The sequence below is a fragment of the Malaclemys terrapin genome, chromosome 1 (assembly GCF_027887155.1).
Source record: "Malaclemys terrapin pileata isolate rMalTer1 chromosome 1, rMalTer1.hap1, whole genome shotgun sequence".
NCBI lineage: Eukaryota > Metazoa > Chordata > Testudines > Emydidae > Malaclemys > Malaclemys terrapin.
Window position 1 is genome coordinate 313761927 of NC_071505.1, and position 20080 is coordinate 313782006.

The following is a 20080-nucleotide window of genomic DNA, read 5'->3' on the forward strand; positions in this document are numbered from 1 at the left end:
GGCAATCAAGAGCAACTACTCCTGTTTGTTTTGGCTACATGTTCAACATCAGAGAAAGGCAAAGCATAATTCAGACTTCTACTAACCTTGCTGAGCCGATGATGAAGTTTTTCTCTACGCTTTGGTGCAGTTTGTAGCATTGGTGATCCTAGTCTTAACCTAGCTGGTGAAGCAAGAACTTCAGGAGTAACTTGTGCTTCAAAATTTGCCTTCTTCAGGGTTCTGCCCACAGGAGTAAATGAGCTCTTTATATATGAAGAAAGCCCCTGAGTGAATTCAGGAGAGCAAGGAGGAAGGCCAAAAAGAGAGCAAGGAGCTTGGCCACCAAAAAGAGGGCAAGGAGCTAGGCCACCAGGAGGAGGGCAAGGAGGAGGAGGAGGAGCTTGGCCACAAGGAGGAGGGCAAGGAGCTGGGGCACCAGGAAGAGGGCAAGGAGCTAGGCCACCAGGAGGAGGGGCACCAGGAAGAGGGCAAGGAGGAGGGCAAGGAGCTAGGCCACCAGGAGGAGGAGGAGGAGGGCAAGGAGCTGGGGCACCAGGAAGAGGGCAAGGAGGAGGGCAAGGAGCTAGGCCACCAGGAGGAGGGCAAGGAGGAGGAGGAGGAGCTTGGCCACAAGGAGGAGGGCAAGGAGCTGGGCCACCAGGAAGAGGAGGAGGAGGGCAAGGAGCTGGGGCACCAGGAAGAGGGCAAGGAGGAGGGCAAGGAGCTAGGCCACCAGGAGGAGGGCAAGGAGGAGGGCAAGGAGCTAGGCCACCAGGAGGAGGAGGAGCTTGGCCACCAGGAAGAGGGCAAGGAGCTGGGGCACCAGGAAGAGGGCAAGGAGCTAGGCCACCAGGAGGAGGGGCACCAGGAAGAGGGCAAGGAGGAGGGCAAGGAGCTAGGCCACCAGGAGGAGGAGGAGGAGGGCAAGGAGCTGGGGCACCAGGAAGAGGGCAAGGAGCTAGGCCACCAGGAAGAGGGCAAGGAGGAGGGCAAGGAGCTTGGCCACAAGGAGGAGGGCAAGGAGGAGGGCAAGGAGCTTGGCCACCAGGAAGAGGGCAAGGAGGAGGGCAAGGAGCTTGAAAAGAAAAATTAATGCCAGTAGCCTGTGAACGTTGAGGAAAAGGCGGACGAGCTAGAGGCTTGGAAGATTTGTATTGTAAAGGTGATTGAATATGCATGACGAATTTTGGTTGTGGCTCAGAGATAGATGCAAATAGTCCAACTTCAGTGGCACCAGCATCATATTCAACTTCAGCAGTCTTTATAAAACTGAATCCAATGGAATCTGGTAAGATGCACTGTTCAACCAAGGGAAGTTCTTTGTCACTTTGAAATTGGAGACTTTTCGGCTTATTATCTCCTCCAATTTGGAGGTGGCCAGAAAAACCACTAGTTACTTCATGAAAAGGAACCTGTCGAGTAAAATTATAAGAAAACAAAATATTTCTGGAGTTTAAACCAACTTTTTTTGTGATTAAGACCATATTTTCATTAGACACAGTATCAATCTATCATCATCATGCTCAATACAAAGCCTATTTGTCTTGTCAATTAAACAATTAACTTCTTTCCCTGCAGCTGAAGCCAGGCAAAAATTCAGACTAGAAATAAGGTGCACATTTTTAATAGTAAGGTATTGGACTAATTTCACAATTTCTATGCAATTAATGAAATCATGATTTACACAGGATCTTACCCATTGTGGGATCTTGGCTGAGGATGTGTAGAACAGGGTGAAAGGGAAAGTATTCTTATGAGCTGGGTGAAACCTTGTTATGGGCTAAATTAAAACATCTTTGAAAGTGGGTGTGAATGGACCCTACAATTAACATTACTGTCAGGATAAGGTTGGCAGGATGCCCCCCTAAGATAAAAGGGGTGTGAACCCATCTAGGAGTTTTGGACTGAGTGTTTAATGGGGTTATTCTGAATACTATTTTGATATGTATGTTCCCTGGGTGGAGTCACAACTGCTTTTGTTTAATGAAGGGTGGGTCCTGCTTAATTTATCCTGACAGTCATGTTAATTGTAGAAATAACAGGAATACTTGTGGCACCTTAGAGACTAACAAATTTATTAGAGCATAAGCTTTCGTGGACTACAGCCCACTTCTTTGGATGCATATAGAGTGGAATATGCTCTATATGCATCCGAAGAAGTGGGCTGTAGTCCACGAAAGCTTATGATCTAATAAATTTGTTAGTCTCTAAAGTGCCACAAGTACTCCTGTTCTTTTTGCGGATACAGACTAACACGGCTGCTGCTCTGAAACCTGTTAATTGTAGAGTGCATTCACACCCAATCTCAAAGAGACGAACAGCAAGGCCTTGCCTACACTACCAAGTTTTGTCACCAAAACTGCCGTTTGTCGACCCAAACAGTGTAGACACTGCAAGGTGACTTTTGTCAGGGAAAATGCCTGGTTTTGGCAACAAAAATACATCCACCCTCATGAGAGATTTCTGTCTTTTTCCTCTACATTTTTCTCGACAAAGTGCCAGTATAGACACCACGCTTCATTTAATTGCTTTAATTAGCCTCCAGATGGTGTCCCACAATGCCCAACCTGACCGCTCTGGTCAGCAGTTTGAACTCCGCTGCCCTGCAGCCAGGTAAACAACCTCCCCATTAGAAGCCCTGGGAATTTTAGAAATTCCATGTCTTGTTTGCTCGGCATGGAGAGGTCTCATCACATCTTCCCAGGTGACCATGGTGGGTTATCGCAGCAAACACTCTCCTGCTTGGACCACTGCAGAGCTGTTGGATCTGATCATCATATGGAGGGAGGAGGCTGTGCAGTCACCGCTGCCTTAAGCCATAGGAAGTGGGATACCTACAGGCACATTTCTCGAGACTTGTGCGAAAAGGGCTGTGATCAGTCCATGCTGTAGTACAGAGCGAAGATAAAGGAGCTGAGGGAGGCGTACCATAAGGCGAGGGAGCAAACCATCGCTCCAGTAATGCACCTAAGATCTGCCGGTTCTATAAGGAGCTAGATGCTATCCTCGGTGGCGACCCCACCTCCAATGCCAAGAGCCTTGTGGCAGCGGAAGGAGGGCCTAACCTGGAGGGTGAAGTTATTGATAAAGAGGTGGAGTTAGATGAGGATGTTCAGCTCCTGGTGGGGTCACCTGGTAGGGTAGGCAGCCAGGAACTGTTCTCCACTCCAGAGGTGTCTAGCCAGTCTCAGCAGTTGCTCTCTGGCAAGCAAGAAGCAGGAGATGAGACTCCTGGTAAGTGACTATGGCTTGTGTAATGGAGAGGTGGGTTCAGGGCATAGAAATATGGGAGGCTGGCTCTGTTTCTGTGAGATGGACATTTCCCTGTGTAGCTAATCTGTACAGGGGAAGAGGGTGTTGATGCACCCCAAGATCTCATGGGAATCCTGAAGAGAGATCTCCAGGAAAGTTTCCTGGAGGTACTCGGTAATCTTCTGCTGAAGGTTCCGTGGCAGAGCAGCTTTGTTCCTTTCCCCATTGTAGGAAACTTTCCTGCACCATTCGGCAATCACTTGTGCAGGGACCAAAGCAGCACACAGGCGAGCAGCATAGGGAGCAGGGCAGAAGCCACATGCATGGAGTAGATGTACCTTTGTTTCCCTGCTTACCCTTAGCAGTGAGATATCTGCTAGAATGACCCCGCCTGCGGAAAACTGGAAGAATTTTCATTTGTTCCCTAATATGCTGCACCATGACCCTTGCAAAGAGTGTGTGCTCTTTTCTCCATGTGAACTGCCCCCCACCAACACTCAAAATACTTTGGGTGTTCGCAGAGATGTGTGCCTGGCTACGGTCAGTGAGAAAGTGATGGTAATGTTGCAAAAGGTGTATTTAACAGAAATGTTTCAATTCTGTATGTGAATTTAACAATCCCGCTTCTGTGCATTGTCCCCTGTGCTTCACCAGATGTGGCCTTCAGGAACACCCCATGCACCCCGGCCGAGATTCTCCACCAGATAAGAAAGCGCTCAAGATGCAGCAAAGAAGACATGTTCCGGGAGGTCCTGCAGTGCTCCAATGCAGAAAAAAGGGAATGAAAAGAATGCTGTGAAGCCGAAGGGCAGGACAGAAAAGAGAATCACCCTTCCCTCCCCGCTCCACCTGCACATTCCTTTCCACCTTCCAGGACTTCTTGGTTTCCCCTTTACTCCACCCCCTCAGACAACTTTCACAACAATAGCTGGACCTACACACAGCTGTGAAAGTCTGTCCTTCCCTGGTTCCTCCTTTCCTGCCAAGCATCTGTGTGTTGGTGTGTGCTGTTTCTTGTGCAATAAAAGTAAACTTTGATAATGGTAAATCATCTTTAATTTTTTGCTACAAGGTGGGATTGCAGGCACTGCCAATAGATGCACAGGCATTTTGATCACTTTATTACAGGAATATAAGGCTCCAAATGTCACCATTGCCCCCTAGGAAAACTACATGGCATGTAACATTGAAGCAACTCAGACAAAGATATATGTTACTGGTGGTCATTGTCAAAGTGCTGCCTCAAAGCCTCCCTGATTCAAATAGCTCCCCTCTGGGCTCCTCTGACAGCCCTGGTATCTGGCTGCTCAAAATGAGTTGCCAAGTGGCCTGCCTCAGCACTCCACCCCTGAGCAAACCTTTCACCCTTAGTTTCACAGAGATTATGCAACATACAGCATGTGGCTATGACCATAGGAATATTATCCTCAGTGAGGTCCAACCTGCCATGATGGCATCGCCAGCGCGCCTTTAATCTGCCAAAGGCACATTCAATTGTCATCTAGCACCTACTGAGCCTGTTGTTGAACTGCTCCTTACTGCTGTCAAGGTGTCCCGTGAAAGGTTTCATGAGCCACAGCTGTAAGGGGTACACAGAGTCCACCAGGATCACTATGGGCATTTCAACACACCTCACTCTAATCTTCTGGTTAGAAAAGAAAGTCCCTGCTTGCAGCTTTCTGTACAGGCTGGTGTTTCTGAAGATGCGTGCACCATGCACCTTCCCAGACCACTCCACATTGATGTCAGTGAAACACCCATGGTGATCCACAAGCACTTGCAACACCGTGGAGAAGTACCCCTTCCTATTAATGTACTCTGTCACCATGTGGTCTGGTGCCAAAATTGGAATACGTGTGCCATCTATTGCCCCTCCACAGTTAGGGAACCCCATTTCTGCAAAGCTGTCCACTATTTCACACACATTTCCCAGAGTCACGGTCCTTCGTAGCAGGATGCGATTTATTGCTCTGCACACTTGCATTAACGCAGCCCCAAAGGTCGACGTCCCCACTCCAAATTTATTCATGACCGACTGGTGGCAGTCTGGAGTTGCCAGCTTCCACACAGCAATTGTCACACGCTTCTCTACCAAGAGGGCAGCTCTCATTCTGGTGTCCTTGAGCCGCAGGTCTGGGACGAGCGCTGCGCACAGTTCCAGGAAGGTGGCTTTCTGCATCTGAAAATTCTGTAGCCACTGCTCGTCATCCCACACCTGCATGACGATGTGATCCTATCATTCAGTGCTTGTTTTACGAGCTCAAAAGCGACGGTCTATCCTATGCACCTGCTCAGTGAATGCTAAAAGCAATCTAAAGTTGCTCCTATCCATATCATGCAGAATATAAGGCACCTGTGAGTCTTCCTCAGTTAGAAACTTTCCAATTAACTGCACTGACATCCGCAATGTCTTCATAACAGTTAACAGAGTATAGGAGAGCAGTGCGGGATCCATCCCTTCTCACAAAGATGCTAGGGTGCACAGCAAAGAAGGGCCGTTGAAAAAACACAAAATAGGCGGAAGCCCATGGAGTGCCGGGACAGAAAGCAATACATCATGGGACATTTAACACTGTCCCAACATGCGCCGTGATCCGCTCCGTCGTTCCACAATACCCAGCAACAGAAGGACTGTGGGACAGGTACCCACAGTGCGTTGCTCATACTGTCCATGATGGTACCCCCACTGTGGACATGATCTTGTGACAGAGGAAGCAAGTGTGAATATGAAATTGTGATTTTTATTATGTCAGCATCACTTTTGTTGACACAAATTGGTAGTGTAAACATGGCCCAAAAGAGTAAAACAGCAGCCTCTAATGTAAGTATGGTATAAGACCCTGAAAAAGCGAGGGAGAGAGATCTTTAGCTAGCACTAGACCCAAAGAGGCTTGGGGCTATAAGCAAAGAAACTATTTGTTTTCTGGTTCCTCCTGCCTTCGGGGACATAGGACCTTGTACATTCCTTGTTAATAAACAAGACTGCATTAAAGATATACCAGACTCTTTCATCAATTTCTACCCCCAACCGGAATATCCCCAGCGCCTCAAACTTTTACTAGCTGTTTGGGTCAAAAAGGGGTAGTAGTATTTTGTGGGGGTATTGTGGGTGCTGAATGAGGCATGGTGGATGTAAGAGAGGAGGACTCCGCCAGCAAACTAAGGTTTACTAGCTGAGGGATATATGACATCCCACATATAAATCGATTTAAGCAGCCTTGGTACAGATGCAAGGACAAGCCTGAGAGAAGTACCACCATCTGAGTACTCTAAAGAAGACAAGGCCTTGGACTAGACAGACAGGGAAGAATTTACACTGGAAGAGAGTAAAGAGCGACTAGCTCCCTCTTCTCTCTCAAAGATCTCTGCTGCAATGGGGCCTGATGCCATAACACCTTTTATGTACCTTGCCTTTCTTTGGGAAAGAGTCCTCGAATTTTTTTGAACTTCATACAAACATTTATGTAATTAATTGCATCCAGAATAATAAGAAATGGTGCAGACTTTATAAACAATTACCAACTGCTACCTTATAAACCATCTACTACTACAACTGAGTAATACACAAAAAATGTTAAAAACAAGAACATATTAAGCATATTTACCGATTCACCCACTCCTCTATTAGAAAACAGGTATCCATATCCAGATGTATCATGCTCCCAGTCCATGTAGGGTAAAATGTCTAAACGTTCTGGAGCCATAGGAATGTTTGGAAGACCAGCATGCTGAACTTCATTAGCATCCTAAATTAAAATTAAAATTAATTAAATTTTAAAAAGCAGCAGGTTTAAAACAAATACAAGGAAGTTCTTCTTCACACAGCGCACAGTCAACTTGTGGAACTCCTTATCTGAGGAGGTTGTGAAGGCTAGGACTATAACAGCATTTAAAAGAGAACTGGATAAATTCATGGTGGTTAAGTCCATTAATGGCTATTAGCCAGGATGGGTAAGGAATGGTGTCCCTAGTCTCTGTTTGTCAGAGGATGGAGATGGATGGCAGGAGAGAGATCACTTGATCATTGCCTGCTGGTCCACTCCCTCTGGGGCACCTGGCATTGGCCACTGTCGGTAGACAGGATACTGGGCTAGATGGACCTTTGGTCTGACCCGGTACGGCCGTTCTTATGTTCTTATGTAAAATGCAACAGAATTACAAACTAGAGAACTGTCTTCAATTTTATTGTAATCCTTAAAAGTGATGCTTGTTATGCCAGAGATTCCCTGTCTATCAGACAATGTAAGGTTGAGAGTCAAATGCTGGGTGAAATTTGCGAGGAAATATAGAGAGGAGGTGTATTCAGTATATGAAAGATGCTCGGTATACACAAACACACAGTAAATGTAACTTTAGAATGCCTGACTGCATTAAGGGTTGTTGTATCATAACACACTATTGGTAGTAAACGGACTGACACACTACACTGGCAATGCACCTCCATGTATTTTGAGAAACCTCTTCAGTATTTTATGTAACTTCAGTTCAGAAATTACCCTCTCACTTGCTTTCAAGCAAGCAGATCAATCAGACAGTTTAAAATTTTGGATGTCAGCTGTTACTCATTTGTCTCTTCCCCATCACAACTTCCTTATACAAGTTAATGGTTGAGAGCAACCCAGCACACCAATATGTTGTAGATTACCACAGTTTATGGTGGTAATCTCTATGTAATTTGGAGAGGTAAAGCCACGATCAGTTATGGTTCAGTTAATTGAGTGACAGCGTAGAAGCATCTCACTGGCACAATCGGTGCAGCTGACTCTGACAGCTTCCAGTGCTGACAACTCCCTTGGCCAACAACCCTCCTCAGTTCCCCAGGTCGGAATCCCCTCTTTGCCCATAGCCTCTACAGCAATGTCCTGTTCAGATTCCCCCTACAAATGCTCCCCAGCCATGGTACCACCCTTCCATAAGCCCCTGCTCTGTGCTGTAGTCTCTCAGCTAGCGGAGACAGCAATCTCTGTCCCCCACAATGCAACAATACTTCCTCCTCCACCAGCAAACATGCCTACCCCCATCTCCAGTAATCCCCCCACTCTGGCTGAGCCACTACTAAAATGGAGATTCAGTTTTGGATCAAGAGCTGATTCTCTTGCTTGCATAAGCCACCGGATGCTTGTCAGAGTGAACTATCAGCAGCCACCTGGGTCTGCCAGCAGGACAGGAGTGACCAGTCCCCCTCCTCACACTCCCTCAGCTACCAGCTCCACACTGCCACCTATGGTTTGTTAGAACAAACATATCAGCTTATGATCCACAGAGGGGTCACCAGCTAGTTGAATACTGGAGATGGGGGAGAGAACATTAAATCAGGTTGGTGATCCATAGCTGAGGCTCAGTGAAGGACAGTTACCTGTTCCATAACTGGCGTTCTTCGAGATGTGTTGCTCAGGTGTATTCCACTATAGGTGTGCATGCTCGCCACGTGCACCGGTGCCAGAAGTTTTTCCCTTAGCAGTACCCGTAGAGGGGGAGCACCGCTGCGATCCCTGGAGTTGCGCCTCTATATCGTGCCATAAAGGGGACTGTGTGCTCCCCCCACCCTAAGTTCCTTCTTGCCAGACAACTCCGACAGAGGGGAAGGAGGGTGGGATATGGAATACACCTGAGCAACACATCTTGAAGAACGCCAGTTATGGAACAGGTAACTGTCCTTTCTTCTTCGAGTGATTATTCATGTGTATTCCACTATAAGTGACTCCAAGCTATACCTGATGGAGGTGGGTAGGAGTTTTAAGTGTTTGGGGTTTTTTTTAGGGGTTACCCGGGCGGAGCACCACCCTACCAAACCCTGCGTCATCCCGTGTTTGGGAGACGATCGCATAATGTGATGAGAAGGTGTGGACAGAGGACCACGTAGCAGCCCTACATATATCCTGAATAGGGACGTGAGCCACATAGGCAGCTGACGAGGCCTGGGCTCTCGTCGAATGAGCCTTCACTATAGGAGGTGGGGGAACCCCTGCCAGGTCGTAACAGGTGCGAATGCATGAGGTGATCCAGCGGTAAATCCGCTGGGTGGAGACCGGTCGCCCCCTCATGCGCTCGGCCGATGCAATAAACAGCTGGGGGGGGACTTTCTAAATGGCCTGGTTCTATCTAGGTAAAAAGCCAGCGCCCTACGCACATCTAACATGTGCAGGCGTCGTTCCTCATTGGAGGAATGGGGCTTAGGACAGAGGACCGGGAGGAAAATATCCTGATCCATGTGAAAAGCCGCTACCTTCGGCAAAAAGATGGGGGGAGGGCGAAGCTGAACTTTGTCCTTATGGAAGACCGTATACGGTGGTTCAGAGGTCAGGGCCCTGAGCTCAGAGACCCGGCAGGCTGAGGTGATAGCCACTAAGAACGCCACTTTCCACGACAAGTAGGACCACGAACATGTGGCTAAGGGTTCGAAAGGAGGCCCTGTGAGGCGGGAGAGCACTAGGTTCAGGTCCCAGAGCGGGACTGGGGGTCTAGCATAAGGGAATGCCCGATCTAACCCTTTTAGAAACCGGGACGTCATGTGATGTGAAAACACCAACAGGCCCTGCACCGGGGGGTGGAAAGCCAAAATGGCCGCCAGGTACACCCTGATAGAGGAGGGCGCCAGCCCTTGGGTCCTAAGGGACAGGAGGTAATAGAGAACAAGCTGGATAGATGCGGAAAAGGGAGAGAATCATAGAATCATAGAATATCAGAGTTGGAAGGGACCTCAAGAGGTCATCTAGTCCAACCCCCTGCTCAAAGCAGGACCAATTCCCAGCTAAATCATCCCAGCCAGGGCTTTGTCATAGAGGAACCTCTATCCCTCACCCACATAGAGAACCGATACCATTTGGCCAGGTAGGTTCGATGTGTGGAGGGTTTCCTACTTTCCAGCAGGACCCGTCGCACATCCTCAGAATATCTCCCTTCCTCCTCATTCAACCACGGAGCAGCCACGCTGTCAAGCGGAGTGGGGCCAGGTTGGGATGGAGGAGATGACTCTCCTCCTGGGAGAGGAGGTCTGGGCAAAGCGGCAGCTTGTGAGGGAGGGCCGCTAAGAGTTGCAGTAGGGTCCCGTACCAATGTTCATGGACCCAGTCTGGGGCTATAAGGATGACCCGCGCCCCGTCTGACTTCACCTTCTGTAGGACCCTGCCTATCAGGGGGAAGGTCAGGAAGGCGTACAACAGGGGCCCCGATCATGGGAGCAGGAACGCGTCCGAGATCGCACCCTCGCCCTCTCCCGCCCTGGAGCAGAACCGGGGACACAGTCGATTCTGGGCGGTGGTGAACAGGTCTACCTGGGGAGTGCCCCACTGTAGGAAGATCCACCCGGCCACCTCCCTGTGCAGGGACCACTTGTGCTGTTGGGAGAACACCCTGCTCAGGCAGTCCGCGAGCATGTTGCTCTTGCCGGGCAGGTAGAAGGCCCTCAGGAGGATGTCGTGGGCTATATAGAACTCCCACAGGAGCAGGGCTTCCTGGCATAAGGCCCGGGAACGCGTACCCACTTGTCTGTTGACATAATACGTCGCGGTCATATTGTCCGTGAGGACTCTGACCACCTTCCGCTCTATGTGCTGGCAGAAGGCCACGCACACCAGGCGCACGGCCCTGAGCTCCCTGACATTTATGTGCAGGGTCAGTTCCTCGGGAGACCACATACCCTGGGCCCTGAAGCCCCCTGACGAGAGCTTCCCAGCCCAGATCCAAGGCATCCGACACTAGATCTAGTGAGGGAGGGGGATACCCCGAAGCATGTTGCTCGGGAGGGACCACCAGTGCAGGTCTGCTACCACCGTTGGTACGACCTTGTCCAGGCCATCCCTGGCCTGGGAGTACCGGGAGGCCAGCCACAGCTGAAGGGGCCTCATCCTGAGCCTGGCATGTCGCACCACAGAGGTGCATGCTGCCATATGGCCTAGGATTTGAAGGCACACCCGTGCCATAGTTACCGGAAAGGCCGTGACCGAGGCGATGAGAGCTTTGAGCGTCTCGAATCTCTCCCGTGGGAGGGAGGCCGTGGCCACCCTGGAGTCTAACAGCGCTCCTATGAAGTTTATGTGCTGAACCGGGACTAACATGGATTTCTCCTCGTTTACCACTAGGCCTAGAGCTGCGCAGGTGTTTAGCAGGAAGTTCATCTGCTCCTGCACCTGAGACCGAAACTTGCCCTTGAGCAGCCAGTCGTCAAGGTAGGGGAAAATCTGCAGTCCTTTCCTCCTGAGGTGGGCCACCACCACCGCCACACACTTTGTAAAGACCCTGGGGGCAGAAGACAGGCCAAAGGGAAGGACCATAAACTGGTAGTGGTCCTGGCCCACCAGGAAACAGAGGAAGCGCCTGTGACCTTCGAAAATGTGGATGTGAAAGTACACATCCTGGAGGTCCATAGCCGTAAACCAATCCCCCGGGTCTAAGGATGGAATAATAGTGGCCAGGGACACCACGCAGAATTTGCAACGAACCAGGAACTGGTTGAGATTCCACAGATCGAGGATGGGCCGAAGCCCGCCCTTCACCTTCGGGATGAGGAAATACCTGGAGTAAAATCCCTTGCCCTGGAATTCCCGAGGTACCCTCTCCAACGCTCCCAGGGAGAGGAGGTTCTCTACCTCCTGACTGAGGAGGAGGGTATGCTCCGGGTCCCCGGCCGCTCCCGGGACGGAGGATGGTGGGGAGGGAGCGAAAGGAACTGCAACCTGTACCCTTGGGAGATGGTGCTGAGAACCCATTGGTCCGACATTATACGGGACCATTGCAGGCGTCAGGCTGATAAACGGTTGGTAAAACTCAACTTTATTAACTGGGGGGGGTTTACACTGGCAACAGGCCCGATGACCCCCCCCGCAACGAGTCAAAAACGCTGTTTCCCTGGCCTCTTGGCCTTCGAGGGCCCAGGTTGTGGGGCCGAACGGGATTGGCGTTGGGAGCGATGCCTCTGCTCTCTCTGCCTCTTAGGCGGGGGCTCGTATCTGCCCCGTGCCGGGGGAGCCGAGGGCTGCGGTCTGGGCTTGTCCTTGGCAGGTGGGACATACAGATTGAGTGTCTGCAGGGTGGTGTGGGAGTCCTTCATCCTGTGCAGACAGGTGTCTGTCTGGTCTGCAGATAATGCTTTGCCATCAAATGGCAGGTCCTGCATTATAGACTGGGACTCCACCGACAGCCCTGAGAGGGAAAGCCACAATGCCCGCCTCATGGAGATAGCCGTGGCCATCGAACGAGCCTCCGTGTCAGCTGCGTCTGAGACAGCCTGAAGAGCTGCTTTAGCTACAGCTGTACCTACGTCAAGCAGTGCTTTGAACTCTTCTGTTCTGCTCTTGGAGGGAAGGTTCAAACTTTGGCAAAGAGCCCCACAAGTTAAAGTCAAAGCGACTCAGGAGGGCTTGGTGGTTTGCCACCCTGAGTTGGAAACTGGCTGAGGAATAAACCTTTTTGCCAAATGTGTCCAGTCTTCTGGCCTCCTTATCCTTCAGGGTCGGTGCGGGTGGGTGTAAAGAGTTCGGAGTGGGGTGGGTGTAAAGATACTCGTGCCCTTTCGTGGGCACGAAGTATTTACGTTCCGCCTTCTTAGAGATAGGCGGGAGGGAGGCTGGGGTCTGCCATAGGCCTGTGGAGATGTTTGCCACTCCCTGGAGAAGTGGCAGTGCCACGCGGCCCGGTGCTGAGGAGGAGAGGACATTAAAAAGATTGTCCGATGGTTCCTCCATCTCCTCCGCCTGCAGGTGTAGGTTGGCGGCTACACGTCGGAGGAGCTCCTGGTGCGCCTTGAAGTCCTCTTGAGAAGGAGGAGGCGGTGCCGCTATGGACTCATCTGGTGCCTGCAGGGCGACCAGGATGGTTCTGAGAGCATTGGGCGGTGCCGGTATGCCACAGTCCGCATCAGGGTCCGGTTGCAGTGTCGTCGGCGCGGCACCGGAGGACTGCCCTTGGTGCCGAGACGGGGACGCAGAGCGGGCTTGGGATGCCCCAGCCAGAGAACGGGGTCCCGGCGGTGCGGGCGCCTGGGGCCACGGTGCCCCCTGGCACCACTGTCCTTGCCAGGGTGCCCCTTGCCACTGCGCCACTTGGGGTCCCACCAGGGTTATCTGTTCCTGGGGAATGGTGCGGGCCAAGGCAGAGGTGGCCGAGGATCGCATGGTGCCTTGGGAGCAGCTCAAGCGGTGCCGTCCTCGCCGGCTCCTGCCACGGGATTTCGACCTTGACGATGAATAGGTGTAGACGTCGGAGGGCGTATCCCTGGACTCCCTTCAGTGGCTCTGGGCGCGGCATCGTGGTGCCTGGATGCACTCCAAACGTGGCGATCATCGTGGTATGATCGGCGGTGCTGTCGGCGTCGAGATGCACTCTCACTTGACGCGGAGTGTCGATGCTTCCCATGTCGGTGCCTGCTGCCTCTGTGGGTCGAGGACGACTCAGGCGATTCACTCCCAGGTGACCCCGACAATGGAGTGGAGGTATGTCTGGGGCTACGGGAGGGTCCAGCAGATCGGAAGGAGGTCTCCACAACTGACATAGCCGGTGAGGGCTGGAAGCCCAACGGTGGTTTCCCTCGGGACCGGGGCCTCACCTCGGACGGCCCGCTCGGTACCGGCATGGCGAGGATGTCGCGCGTCGCCTGGGCTGCCTCTGGCGTGGAGGGAACCCGTATCAGCGCCGAGGTCCATGCGGAAGGTGCCGGACTTCTCCGCTCCGCATGAGTTGGAGGTCTGGGCCCCGGTGGGGATCATGGGCTGTCCAACTCAGGTCTGGCCTCACCCCTGTCCTTCTCACGGCATCGCTGGGATTTGCCCTGTTTCTTGGCCGGGGAGTGATGCCGACTGGTGGATGGGGCTTTGCTCCGCACCGATGACGTGGTACCCGGGGCCGGGTCGGGTCGGCGCGCCGGTGCCGGGGCCAATGTCGATTCCATAAGGAGGGCCCAGAGACGAATCTCGCGCTCGCGTTTAGTCCGGGACTTAAACGATTTGCAAATTTTGCACTTCCCACTTATGTGAGATTTGCCCAGACACTCGGAGTGCGGATCGCTTCTGGGCATGGAATTGCGACAGGAGTCGCATGATTTGAAGCCTGGGGCACGGGGCATGCCCCGAGCCAGGCTACTAACTAAAGAAGCTATCTATCGATGAACAAGGACGACTAAGGCTAGAAGCGCTGCAGCCAAGGCTGGAGCACAAAGTTCCGACTACCTTCACTGGCGGCAAGAAGGAACTGGGGGGGGGGGGGGGGAGCACGCAGCCCCCTTTATGGCACAATATAGAGGCGCCACTCCAGGGGTCGCAGCGGTGCTCCCCCAGTATGGGTACTGCTAAGGGAAAAACTTCCGGCACCGGTGCACATGGCGAGCACACACACCTATAGTGGAATACACATGAGCAATCATTCGAAGAAGAAAAATTAGTTTGCTTTAAAAAAAACCCAACAAAACAAACAAACAAACAAAAATCACAGCAGTACCACTGTAAGTGTTTGAATTTCATGGGCTATGCAGGGCTGCTGACCCCCGCTGACCCCTCAAATACATGCTCATTTTCCAAATAGCGGATCCTGGTGTCAGCTCCTTGCCAGCCAGGCAGAGCCAGCACTGCAGTGTCTCTCTTCGGCCTGCTAGAGGCTGCTGTTGGTAGGACCATGCCTTCTAATCTCTGTGCACTGTCAGGGATATCCCCTGTCCCCACCAGCTGGCCAGACAGGAAAGCAGCAGTGGTGGTCTGGGGAAATACAACCTAGATGAAGCTACTATTAGGTGCATAATTGGTTGGAAAACCATTCCCAGAGAGTCGTTATCAGTGGTTCACAGTCAAGCTGGAAGGGCATATCGAATGGGGTCCCAGAGGGATCAATCCTGGGTCTGGTTCTGTTCAATATCTTCATCAATGATTTAGATAATGGCATAGAGATACACTTATGAAGTTTGTGGAGGATACCAAACTGAGAGAGATTGCTAGTGCTTTGGAGCATAGCATTAAAATTCATAATGATCTGGATAAACTGGAGAAATGGTCTGAAGTAAATAGAATGAAATTCAATAAGGGCAAATGCAAAGTACTCCACTTAGGAAGGACAATCAGTTACAAAATGGGAAATGACTGCCTAGGAAGGAGTATTATGGAAAGGGATCTGGGGGCGTCACAGTGGATCGCAAGCTAAATATGAGTCAATAGTGTAACACTGTTGGAAAAAAAGCAAACATCATTCTGGGATGTATTAGCAGGAGTGTTGTAAGCAAGACACAAGAAGTAAATCTTCTGCTCTACTCTGTGCTGATTAGGCCTCAACTGGTGTATTGAGTCCAGATCCGAGTGCCACATTTCAGGAAAGATGTGGACAAATTAGAGAAAGTCCAGAGAAAAGCAACAAAAATGATTAAAGGTCAAGAAGGGGAAGAATGAAAGAAATTGGGTTTGTTTAGTCTGGAGAAGAGAAGACTGAGTGGGGGACACAATAACAATTTTCAAGTACATAAAAGGTTGTTACAAGGAGGATGGAGAAAAACTGTTCTCATTAACCTCTGAGGATAGGACAAGAAGCAATGGGCTTAAATTGCAGCATGGGGGCGGTTTAGATTGGACATTAGGAAAAACTTCCTAACTGGCAGAGTGGTTAAGCACTGGAATAAATTGCCTAGGGAGGTTGTGGAATCTCCATCATTGGAGGCTTTTAAGAGCAGGTTAGACAAACATCTGTCAGGGATGGTTTAGATAATACCAAGTCCTGCCTTAAGTGCAGGGAATGGGACTAAAAGACCTCTCGAGACCTCTTCCAGTCCTACGATTCTATGAAACTGAGCACAGGCCCCAATCCCTGCCCCGGGCCTGCCAGTCAGTGCCACATGTTGAGACATTCCACCCCCAGGACAATGCTCTCCCCCTCTCCTCCCCATGAGCAGCCAAATGAGCCCAATTCCATGATTTTTCCAACAGTCTCCGGGCTGTAGGAAAAATCATGGTATTGGGCTAATTTCACAATTTCCATGTAATCCATGAAATTATGATTTACACAGGACCTTATCCAGAGTGGGATCTTGGGTGAGGATGTGTACAGCAGGGTGGAAGGGAAAGTATTGTTATAGGCTTAGTTAAAACATCTTTAAAATTAGATGTGAATGCACCCTTACAATTAACATGACTGTCAGGATAAGTTAAGCATGACCTCCTCACCTAAAACAAAAGGGGTTGTGACTCCATCCAGGAGTATTGGACGGAGTAGTGAATGGGGTTTGGGCAAAGAGTGTATGTATGTTCCCTGGGCGGGTTCACAACTGCTTTTGTCTTGGGTGGGCAGGGGCTCCTGCTTAACATATCCTGCCAGTTACGTTAATTGTGGGGTGCATTCACACCCAATCCCAAAGAGGCAAACAGCAAGAGAGCGAAGCAGCAGCCTGAAAGACCCTGGAAAAAACTAGGGAAAGAGATCTTTAGCTAGCACTAGACCCAAGGAGGCTTGGGGCTACAAGCAAAGAAACTGTTTTTTGTTTCCTGGTTCCTCCTACCTTCGGGGACCCAGGACGTTGTACATTCCTTGTTAATAAGCAAGATCAGTATTTTTTGATGCAGCGCCTTTCATCAATTTCTACCCCCAACTGGAATATCTCCAGGGCCTCAAATTTTGACTAGCTGCTTGGGTCAAAAAGGGGTATGTAGTGTGGTGACGGTCGTCCCTCCCCATCTGGGTCGGAGGGAAGCCACACCACCTCATTATGTCACTGGGATCACTGCTTAACATCAGGGGAATTAGCAAATCAGGTGCTAATGCCCCAACCCTCTCGGTGGGGCAGCGCACCAAACAGTATGTGGGCTCTGGCCCTCGGGCTGGGCAGAACACTACACAGATTGTTACCTCAGCTCTGGCAGACAGAAGACAAACACAGGTCTTTTTGCCTATGGTGGGGAGGCTGCCACTCCTGGGTGGGGTTGGCACAAGGGGGTAGGGGAACCCAGGCCCTCCCTACTCCACAGGTTCCCAGTCCCAGGCTGTAAGTAGCAGAATGTTCTGTCACTGGGTCAATGGGGATCCGCCCGAAACACACTGACCTGGATTCAGGCAACCAAGCTATACTCTAGTGTCCCTGGGCCACTTCCTACTACCTCTTAGTACCTTGGCTCTGTAGGTGTCATCCATCTCCCCGAAGTAGCTAGCCATCAGCAGCTCCTCCCTGGACTCGGTCTCCTCTGGGGTCAGGGCACCGCCTGGTTCATCAGCACAGTAAGAGGTCTGCAGCGAGCAAGATACGTCTGTCTCCTTCCCTGGCTCGGTGCCAACTGAGCTGAAGGTTCTGCCTTTTGTACTTCCCATCCTGTCTCTCAACTCCCAGTGAGAAGGGTGAACCCGGCCTGACTCCACCCACCCAGGCACAGAAAGTAGTTCCTCCCCTCTGGATCGAAGGGAGGCCACACCACAGGGTAACAGTATTTTGTGGGGGTATTGTGGGTGCTGAATGAGGCCTGGTGGATGTAAGAGAGGAGGACTCCGCCAGCAAAGTAATGAGGTTTACCAGCTGAGGGATATGTGACATCCCACACCTAAATTGATTTAAGGAGCCTTGGTATGGATACAAGAACAAGTCTGACCCTGATTCAGGGTGGCTACGCTGGACAGTTAGTTGTATTGTACTTATTGAAGTACCACGGACAGAAGTACCACCATCTAAGTACTCTAATAAAATAAAATTAAAAAAAAAATCCAGAATAATAAGAAATGGTGCAGACTTTATAAACAATTATCAACAATTACCTTATAAACCATCTACTACCACAACTGGGTAATACACAACAAATGTTAAAAACAAGAACACATTAAGCATATTTACCAATTTACGTCTGCCAAATCCCACTCCTCTATTAGAAAACACGTATCCATGTCCAGATGTATCATGCTCCCAGTCCATGTAGGGTAAAAAGTCTATATCTTCCTCAGATATAAGTTCAAGAATGTTTGGAAGGCCAGCATGCTGAACTTCATTAACATCCTAAATTAAAATGCAACAGAATTACAAACTAGAGAACTGTCTTTAATTTTATTGTAATCCTTAAAAGTGATGCTTGTTATGCCAGAGATTCCCTGTCTATCAGAGAATGTAAGGTTGAGAGTCAAATGCTGGGTGAAATTTGCCTGACTGCATTAAGGGTTGTCGTATCATAACACACTATTGGTAGTAAACGGACTGGCACACTACACTGGCAATGCACTGCCTTGTATATTGAGAAACCTCTTCTGCATCTTATGTAACTTCAGTTCAAAAATTACCCTCTCACTTGCTTTCAATTTCAAAGGCAGATCAATGAAACAGTTTAAAATTTTGTATGTCAGCTGTTACTCATGTGTCACTTCCCCATCACAACTTCCTTATACAAGTCAATGGTTAAGAGCAACCAAGCACACCAACATATTGTAGATTACGAAAGGAAAAGAGAATATTTCTTCTGTGAGAATGTAATGCAGTGGTCTGAAATATGTAGATGAATGTACAGAATCCTAATATACAAAGGTGATGTTTAAATTTCCTTTTTTTTCTCATATATGAGCAAGATACATGACCTGCTTTATTATACTTATATATGGGAAAGATATTTTCCAACATATTGGAACCAGTATGCTTTTTAGCATGTTATCTGATTTTATAGTGCCAAGTTTATACTGTTTAAGTTTAACTGTTGTTTATGATATTTCACAGTAATCAGAGAGCCTGAGTAGAATGGCACTTTGTTTATAAAATTTGTATTATATAAAGATAATTACTAGGAGGTAATGACAGAGATGATTACATTGTCTGAAAATCAGAGACAAGAACTGCCCGAAGAGTGAAAGCTCTGACTAGTCTCTTGCTAGGGAGTTAGTGACCAAGTGCAGAGCAGATAGTACAGAGAGTGTCTCACAGAGCTTAACAGTAAATCTTTGGCTGATTAAGGAGCCGTATTTACAAGAAAGGGACAATAATTCCACCAATAACTATTATACAGGATTGCTGGGATATTATACATGCGATGACATCTATCAAATGTGTAAGTTATATTCTTAAAAGGCACAAACAAAACAATACTTATTTCTATGAACAAAATCTGTGCCAGCCTATTTTTAGTTTGAAATGCAGTATAAATGTAATTGTCCAAAATATGGACATGTCTCCTGTTCCTTAAGTTATCCCAACTTACTCAATGCCCTCCATGACAGTCAGATAATTATACCGTAATAGGGAATTGATTATTTTCCTTTAGTATACTTATAATCCTAAATAAATATTAATAAATAATTAATAACGATCAGTATTACTTATATTATAATAGTTCCTAATGTGCTAGATGCTGTACAGACATATGGGAAGACGCAGTCCTTGCTGCCTGCAACCCAAAGAGTTTCTTTCAATTACAGTTGCAGCAATACATTGTAAGAGTATTGTTCTACTAGATTTAAAAGTTCTTTCTGGACCAGAGATAGTGACTTTATAGGAGTTGTGCCTACAGATATAGTCCAAAAGTCAGAACACTTGCACAGTTCTGAACTTTGCCACATACATACACAGATACAAAGAGAAAAATGCAGTTTCTAAATCATTAAAAAAGCAAGTATCTTCAAAATAAACATAGAGATTGTGCCTCTCTGTTGGTTCACTTGCAAACATCCAGTCTGGGTAGGACAGACACAGACTTTGTTTGGATGCCTAGGTGCTCCAACAACGTATGATATAAAAGAAGCTTCATAAAGAAAGTAACATATCATTCAAAAAGGACCAAAGAACACAAGCTTTTGCAAAAATAATAATTTTAGTTCTTCTGTAAAATAACTAAAATTGTTCACTGTGATAATATTAAACAATATGTGCTTTAATTCTTACAAGATTACAGTAATTGTTTTTCTTTTCAGTTATTTTCTAAAG

The 20080-nt window shown here is 48.9% G+C and overlaps 1 protein-coding gene across 3 annotated transcripts in view; it reads right to left on the reverse strand.

Moving 5' to 3' along the window:
- The window catches only part of PARP4 (poly(ADP-ribose) polymerase family member 4), a 103394-nt gene that overhangs the window by 15905 nt on the left and 67409 nt on the right, over positions 1–20080 (reverse strand). For 2 of the 3 annotated variants that reach the window (XM_054015506.1, XM_054015504.1), the window contains exons 30-33: positions 18017–18175; positions 17305–17421; positions 6840–6980; positions 87–1394 (exon numbers count right to left, since the gene is read on the reverse strand). In XM_054015506.1, the coding sequence (XP_053871481.1) occupies positions 87–1394; positions 6840–6980; positions 17305–17421; positions 18017–18175 (1725 nt within the window). The remainder of the gene's footprint in view (positions 1–86; positions 1395–6839; positions 6981–17304; positions 17422–18016; positions 18176–20080) is intronic. The other variant, XM_054015505.1, reaches the window with a different exon arrangement.